The 8664-nt window shown below is 39.0% G+C and overlaps 1 protein-coding gene across 1 annotated transcript in view; it reads left to right on the top strand.

Moving 5' to 3' along the window:
- Positions 1-8385, top strand: part of LOC118430289 (protein kinase C iota type-like) — a gene marked incomplete at its 5' end in the record, with an annotated part of 41831 nt that extends 33446 nt beyond the window's left edge. The window contains 4 exon segments of the mRNA XM_035841020.1: positions 2713-2792; positions 5485-5571; positions 7239-7354; positions 8044-8385. Coding sequence (XP_035696913.1) covers positions 2713-2792; positions 5485-5571; positions 7239-7354; positions 8044-8131 — 371 coding nt within the window.
- Between the last annotated feature and the right edge of the window lie 279 nt (positions 8386-8664).

Genomic DNA, 8664 nt, shown 5'->3' with positions numbered 1-8664 from the left:
CGGCAATGTTCCTTGAGTTAAGGTGTTTGGCACTTGAAGGTATTCAGAAACCTCCCTACCAGATCATTACAGCAATTTTGCTCCCTCCTAATACTCAAACTCTTAAACTTTTAGAGATAGAATCTGTAATACTGGTAAGTTTGATTGGCATACGCTATGGTTACCTGTTAGCATTAGTATGGATGATGGTGTCAAGATTCTGAGTATCCGTAAAACGCTAGATATTCAAATATATAAACATTTGCAATGGTTTCATAGTACCGGAGACCTCTCTGTCACAAATTCATGGCAGTCTCCCTTTTGTGACCAAGGAGGTTAATTAAAATTATTACTATTATTATACGTAATTTACAGAATATTTACAGCTTCAACCTTTAATAAAAAAAACAATGTGAAATCTCTCACAGCAAAATAAAAAGAAATAGAAAGGGGCCGCTATAAACAGCTCCCTGTCCACGAGAGATTGTGTACATATTGTCCAATGAATGCAGTGGAAAATGAAACACATTTTATCAGTCAGTGTACCCACTATGAAACCGAAAGAAAAACATTATTTCAAACAGTTGCCACAATTTCGCCAAGCTTTTACCACCTAAATGATCACCAAAAGACTACATTTCTATTAAAAGCACAAAATCCCACCATCATACAGAACGTGGGACAGTTCATTAACCACTGCCTTCAAAGAACAAGTCAAACCCGACAATAGTATCCATAGTATCATGTAGTTGATTAGACACTAGTTTTATGTACTTACCCCTCTTAGTTCTTGAGACTGTGTATGCAATTAGCCCTCGGGCATGATTTTGCAAATAAACAATTCAATAAAACCACTGCATATATATATTTAGTAAGTAAATGACACTGACAGTTTCACACCTATTTGTGCGGGAGTGACCACTTGGATCATGACATGAGGATTTTGAATAGTCTCCACATGCTAAGTGTCCCTGTGGGATCACTGTCACTTGTAGACCTTCCCAGTGTCTTTAAAAGAACAAGTCAGCTATGAAATTGAGTACTTTGTGCAATGGTATGAGGGGTGTGGTGTCATTATAGGTTATGTGTTTGTAGGCTTTATCAATGCTAATAGATTGGCGAGTTTTTATCAAAACCATTACCGATGTTCGGTTAATATCTGAATATTTCATGTGTACCATTTGGGGTGCAGATACATGTGATTTTGTCATTATTCAGATAGTTATGGTACATGTATAAAACCTGCTATTCAACAAGATTTTTGCAGTGTCACTGACGAAAGGTAGTGAATGACTTTGTTATCTGAAAAGTCAGTGACCGTTTCCAAAATCATACACAGATGCTTGAGTAATTACTATTTGGCATATGGTGTCGTCATTAGCATTTTTCGTTTTAGACATTGATACAAAGTTTTGGGCTTGTACGTCTAAGAAGGCTAGGAACATGTAGGTATTGATGCAGAAGATAAATATTTAACATATGATTCCCTCAAACTGTACCTACAAAGGAAAATACTTTTTCCTCAGTTCCTGTGTTCATGTAAACCCCCAAAACTGTGTGCTGAGATGCAGACTTATGCCACAGACTCTTTCTTTTTGAGATGTTAGTTTGTTTGTTTGTTACTTGTTTGTTGCAAATCACTTTGATGTGGGAATTGTAATGGGCCTTTTGAATGCAGTGTGACTGTTTGTTTTTGTTGAAAAATCTCAGCTCATTTGCCTTCATACAAGGCTTGAAAAACCCATTCTAGGCTAAACTGCTCTTCTCTTTTGGCTCAGCACTTTGTTGATGTTTTCTTTCCTCTGCTGCCAGGCTCATTCGATTTGTTTGTCTGAAAGTCTTTTGGTTGAGATATTCTGTCGTTCCTATCCTTGACAGAGTCTGACAATATTTTCACATGCTTAATACCATTTTTCTGCTCAAGATTGTGCAAGTTAGACAAAAATGCTGCATTCTAATAACTTAAAGTGCAGCCTTTCTCAAATATGGAGGACTAACTATGCTAGAAGTTCATGTTCATTAGACTTACTTACTAACTTTACTTTGGTCGATTTTTAAGATTGTATGATATCATGTTATGATTTTATATTCAATATATACAATGGACAACAGACGATAAACAATTTGTTTCTTGGTGCTTTAATAACACATTAACGACCAAGCCACACACTTTTACAGCAGCAAGGTTTCTGTAACCCAGCATCCATCCAGGATGTTGTCTTTTTGATACTCAAGTACAGATGGGTTCCAGACGAGAGTTTACAAAGTTTGCTTTTGTTCCTTATACACACGTTAGGCCCAGAGATTCATCCACTCATATATGTAGTTCCATCGAAAGAAATGTTTCAATAATTATGAATGGTCATTATGCATCTTTATTTGGCCACACCAATTGATTCTCTTGGTTCTTGTCAAAAATTTAGTAAGAATTCAAGATGAAAACAGAGGATGGGAGAACTTGAATCTGAGTATATTTCACCCCCAGAAACTGATTTACCAAGCAAAAAAGCAGTTACTCTTGAGACTCTTGAGTAACTGCTTTTTGGCTTGTCTTTATGCCTGGAAAGTATGAACATGTTGTATGTATAACATGTTGATCTTACAGCATATTTCTTTTTATTCTAGAAGCAAGAAATGAAATTGATGTGTCCTAAGATGTGTGGTGTTTTTGGTACCTTTGATATTTGAACGTGAGATGAAAGATGATTGACCTTTGGTCCCGTTGTGTTTCAGTAATCCTGGAGAAGACGATACGTATCCCACGATCCCTCTCTGTCCGAGCAGCTTCAGCACTGAAAGGTTTCCTCAACAAGGTAAAAATGTATCTTTTTTCTTGTTTTGTGGTTGGGATTGAAATACATGTATGTATTAAGTTTTTTTGTTTTTGTATTCGTATGAAATGATTCTGATTATTTTGAATTCTGCAATACTTGTAAAATATTTAGGTTTGTATTTCTATGTTCATTGATTGATCAAATGATTTGTTGAGTGATTCATTGATTTAAATCGATAGGAAATGGAGGCATGAAAAGAAATGATGAGTGCCTGTTGGATTTCGCTGTTATCTGTGATTTCTAATCTGAAACAACAGTAGAATCAGTTTTGGTAGGCAGAACATGTTTGCTCTGAGTGCTCTGAGAAAAAAAAAAAAGAGAAAAAATATGAAGATTTACATTTTGTACTGTACTTACTGTACTATACTGTAAACTATCCTCAGCCCTCAGATGGTACCAACAAAAATATATTGAGGACCATGGTAGGTAATTAGAGGTTGCTGAGCCCAATCCCTCTCCTTTTACCACTTGCACAATTTCAGTTCCCCAACCAAATTCATCAAGCACCCATTTACACCTGGGTGGAGTGGGAAAAGCTGTGTAGAGTGCTTTCCTCAAGGACACAATGTCTAACCTCAATCTGTGCTAGCCTAACTGATGTACTGTCAACCTCGCTTTAAGGTGCACTCTCACCGGACTTGGGGCACGCTTGCGGCACTGCAGGGTTCCTTCACTGCGTCACTGTTTTGTTATTTTCTCCGATTTTTTATAATTCAGATCTTGCGTAATACGTAAAAGTAGATATCTATGACTTAGAAGACGACAAAATACACAAAAAGCAAGAGAATTTGTTCATTATCTCTGAAATTCGTTAAGTTAAACCCACAATGCCACAAGCGTACCCCAAGACCAGTGAGAGTGCACCTCTAGATACATGTGAAAGTAGGTTAATGAGTCAGGAGTTCAAATCGCCGCCCAGACGCGAAGCTTACAGCATTAACTGTGACAACGTGTAATGCCAGACTGTTGTAAAACTCTGATGTTTTCCCTCTAGAGAGATGGGCACAAATCCGAGTGACTGTAGAATGTAGGTTAACTGCCATGAGAGTTACTCCCTGGGATTTGGATTGACAACTCGAGGTGGTCCTGTCAGCGTTAGGAACTACAGCTCATATACATTTGTACACATGTAACTGTTTTATTGTTTAATGGACAAAAGTGGTTTGGCTTTAAGGCCTTACAGAGCTCAAAATCATTTTTTTCTGCATGTAAGCTTGGAGCACAGTCACAACATCGTAAAAGGAACAACTTGTTCTGCAAAACGGTTGTAAAGCCGCTACATTTTCCCCTTGAGACACAGAGTAACACAATTATATGTGGGAGACCTGTGTATGTAGGTTAACAACCATGAGGATTACAGCCTAGGATTTGGAGTGACAACTCCAGACAGAGTCGATCCTTTCATGAGCTTTAGGAACCACAACTGTTTTGGTGTTTAATGGGCAAACAAGGTCTGGCTTGGAGACAAGGTCAAGGGACTTACAGGGATTGAAGTACTGTGAATACTGTATTTTTTCTGCAGACCGGCCAAATTGTAGAGCAGTATCCGTCCTACTCTAGCCCCATTTTCTGTTCTCATCTGATCACTAAGATAATCCCTACCGAGTAGTTGATAGACGAATGCAGTGTTCTCGCCAGGCCTTTTCGGCAAAGGGGGCTCCTACGCTGTGATTTGGATCCCTAATGCTGTGATTTGGGTCCCTACACTGCAATTTAGGCCCCTATGCCAAAGGTAAAAAAATGCTGACTTTATATCACAATATTCTTCCCTCAAAATGCAGTAAATAGTGTTTCATAGGGTAATAAGTTTTTAATTTTCAGGGGGAGGATTAAAATGCTGACATAGAATATGGACGAGAGCCCTGATTGTCTCAGAGTCCCGCTGTCCTCTAAACAGCAAACGGGTTTCCAGAATATCCATTATTTCTTGTGCCAAATGGAAGCCCCACTGTGAGGATAGCTTCCAACTGTGGAAACCCTGTACCTGTAACGTTACCTGCTTCCAACTGTGAAAACCTTGCACCTGTAACGTTACCTGCTTCCAACTGTGAAAACCTTGCACCTGTAATGTTACCTGCTCACCTGGTGGGCTGGTAACTCTCACCTGGCAGGTGAGATTACCCCAGGTGTGTTACTCGTCTCCCAGACAGTCTTAAAACGACCTTCTGAGGTGGGCTTCTTAAGGGAAGCACTTAACTGCTGGCAGGATGCCAAAAAGCTTTCTTGTGAGCCAGTTTGAAGGCTGGTAGAAAGTTTTCAGGCCTTTGGTAACTTGTTTTTTGAAACTGAATTGATTTTGGCTTTGCCTTGGGGCACACTAATTTAAAGGCTTGGTTGTCAGATTTTGGTGGAAAGCAATGGAGCAGGCGGGCTAGTTGTATGACGTGTATCACACCAAACAAGTTCCCATGTGCCTAATCCCAATTTTTTAATTGGGGTGTCATCTTCTTATTTCATGTTACTATTGGAAGGAAAGAAAAGTAGGTTACTTTTTGCAATGTTTAGAGTGGTGTGGGGAGACATATTGCATTTGTATTTGCAGTCTCATGAATTCCCTGTGGATATGTTACTGCAAAGATTTACAGTACATATTTATGGGCAGTTAGTGACTCTAACATGTAATGTTATGTGTTCTAAACTCCATCCCTACCCATATCATATCCCCCCCCAGACCCCATCGGAGCGACTCGGCTGTGCTCTTGTGACCGGCTTCAGCGACATCCAGCACCACACTTTCTTCAAACCCATCGACTGGGATGCTGGGAGTCCTCTACTCATTTATTATTTATAATTTAACCATTTACTAATTATAAAAAAACTTTTATTTTTATTTGATTAATAAATTTATTTTCTAAATGTTTTTATTAAATTCTTAAATTGAAAAATACATTCATTTCTAATTGATTTTTATTTTTAAATTTTTAAAGAATAATTTATTAAAAATATTTTTATTTAAACATTTAATATTACAATTTAATTATATCTTTTAATATTTATTTAAAAAAATTTTTATATATTTTTTAATTTTAATATATCAAAAGAGTTATCCAAACTTTGTTACTAACCCCTTTATTTTGTGTACGGATATAAAGTCTTAAAAACTGTTATCATTATGTTAACTACCGTCACAGATGAACTTACATTCAAGTATAATTTAATCTATTTATTTATTTATTCATTTTTACCACATTTATGAAAGGATTGACATAAGAGGTGACTATTGCCTTTTCGAGAAGTCACTTGTTACCAGCCCTATATAGTTTCACACCCGAGTCTATTTTCTTGTATCTCTGGCATCTTTATCAAAAAGTACACCCAGTAAGAGTGATGGGAGGAAAACTTCCATCTGACTATTTTCATGCCCTGAAACCATGTGTACCAAGGTTTGTTTGTTTGTTTGTTTGTTTATTTATTTATCCAGGGGTACATGTCGCCTGGCCGGCGTTTTTCAAAGATCCCTGGGGGGAAACCCCGTACATACATAACAATAATCAATGCCAATATAAAATCAAATAAATGGTAACACAGCAAGAATCGACAAAGAATAACGCAATTTAACTAAGACAAGATAAGGCAAATCAATTGTACAACGTTAGTCCTAATATAACTCCAAATCATAAGTGAAATCAAATAAGTAATGGGAATTTGCATACCAATGTGAACAGAAAAAGACATGACGGATTACATGCATTCAGAGTACGTTAGTCCTGAATATCCTGAAGGTATAGACTTTCCCTCAGACTTTTGATGTTGTACAATACATAGGATATTTCAGTCAAGCATAATTTTAGGGGGAATAAAATTGGCGCTACTGTAACTTCAAAAATCTTAATCCTAATGATCCTTATAACACATGGTTGAACACACACATCAGTTTAATTGGTGTTTTCACAGGTCAGAGTGTTTTTCTCTTTTAAACTTCATTATTTTTCTCCCTTCTGTCTCCGACAGCTTGAGGCCAGGCAGGTCCCCCCTCCCTTCAAACCCAGCATCGACTCCTACATGGCACAGTGTTTGTTTGTTTGTTTGTTTGTTTTGTTTTTTGTTCAACTTTCTCTATTTTCTCTCCGACAGCTTGAGGCCAGGCAGGTGCCCCCTCCCTTCAAACCCAGCATCGACTCCTACATGGCACAGTGTTTGTTTGTTTGTTTGTTTTGTTGTTTGTTCAACTTTCTCTATTTTCTCTCCGACAGCTTGAGGCCAGGCCTCCCTTCAAACCCAGCATCGACTCCTACATGGCACAGTGCTTGTTTGTTTGTTTGTTTGTTTTGTTGTTTGTTCAACTTTCTCTATTTTCTCTCCGACAGCTTGAGGCCAGGCCTCCCTTCAAACCCAGCATCGACTCCTACATGACACAGTGTTTGTTTGTTTGTTTGTTTGTTTGTTTTGTTTTTTGTTCAACTTTCTCTATTTTCTCTCCGACAGCTTGAGGCCAGGCAGGTGCCCCCTCCCTTCAAACCCAGTATCGACTCCGAGGGCGGAGTCGAGAACTTCGACCAACAGTTCACCAGCGAACCTGTGCAGCTCACGCCAGATGACCCGTAAGTTTGTCGTTACCTTTGCAAAATTGGAGGTACAGTAGAAGTAGCCTCCATAGCAGGCTCTCTGGGGCCTTCGTAGAGCCAATAGATCAGCGAAGGCCCACAATCAGCGACCCAGTACAAAAAGAAATGGCCAGCAAAGGTGTATTATGAGCCCAAAAAAGGCCCCAGAGAGCTTGATATGGAGGCTACAGTAGAAGCCAGTTAGTTTATTGCACAACGGATTAAGGCACACTTCTGTTAATTGCACGGGATCCCAAAATCCCAAGCCGGTGCGGTCCAGATGGATAACTTTGGTTTGTTGCACCACCCGGATAATTGCACGAAATATCATCTAGCAATTGTGGTGTGCAATTAAACGGCTTCAACTGTATTGTTTTCAGTGTATCTGTTTACTTGTTTGTGTATTGTGCGTAGTCCAGTGGTTCGCGGCCCTGCCTCTGAAACTAGAAGCCGTTAGTTTAATTCTGTCTGTATCGCTCACCCGACATGTACGCTACCGGAAAGGGTTGCAGTCCTTTGGACAGGACCCTAAGCCGTGGTCCACTGTTCACTGTGCTTGTCGGAAAGAGCTAGGGGAATTTCCCCGGTACAATGAACCTGTAAATACTGTACATAGCGTCTGTCCTCTGTCACAACCAGTGGAAGATCAATTGGTAGTGATATTTGTTTATTTTGTTTGTTGACAGGAGAATGCTGGACAAGATTGACCAATCAGAGTTCGAAGGCTTCGAGTACGTGAACCCTCTACTGATGTCGCTAGAAGACTGTGTGTAGTTTCGTTTTCGGCGACGTCCCTACCCGGGACCCGGCGCTCAGTGCATCAGCTTCAACAGTACTTAAAGAGCGGGGGCAGTGGTCACAGCAGATGTAATGTACTGTCTGAATTCAAGCAGGGAGCTAAAATTTTGTTTTTAATGAATTTTGGTGCCTACTGTATTGGTTTTGTTTGGTTGTTAAGCAGATGAGGCAAGTTTTTTTGCTTCAATTTGTGTAACGAAATCGGGGTAATAGAAAATGTTGTGATTTTGCCTCCAATATCTGCTTGGAGATTTGGTTGATTTTCATGGAACGTCAGGATATTACTTAGTCAATCAGGTTTATGTTCCAACGAGGATATTTCTAGTAATCGGATGATAACTTGTCAGATTTTGTAAAATTTTGCTTCACATTTTTTCGTTTGACGACGTATAAGAAACGGAACACAGGTTGTGGGTCTGCAATAGTTGAACTGCAGGATAGAGTTTTGAAATCTTTTCGGTGCTGGTGTTAACTCAGTGGTGTTTTTTTTAGCTGAATCTTTTCCAAAA

Source organism: Branchiostoma floridae, chromosome 14 (assembly GCF_000003815.2).
Source record: "Branchiostoma floridae strain S238N-H82 chromosome 14, Bfl_VNyyK, whole genome shotgun sequence".
NCBI lineage: Eukaryota > Metazoa > Chordata > Leptocardii > Amphioxiformes > Branchiostomatidae > Branchiostoma > Branchiostoma floridae.
Note: the sequence above shows the minus strand (reverse complement) of the source record. Positions and strands in the feature narration are given on the sequence as shown.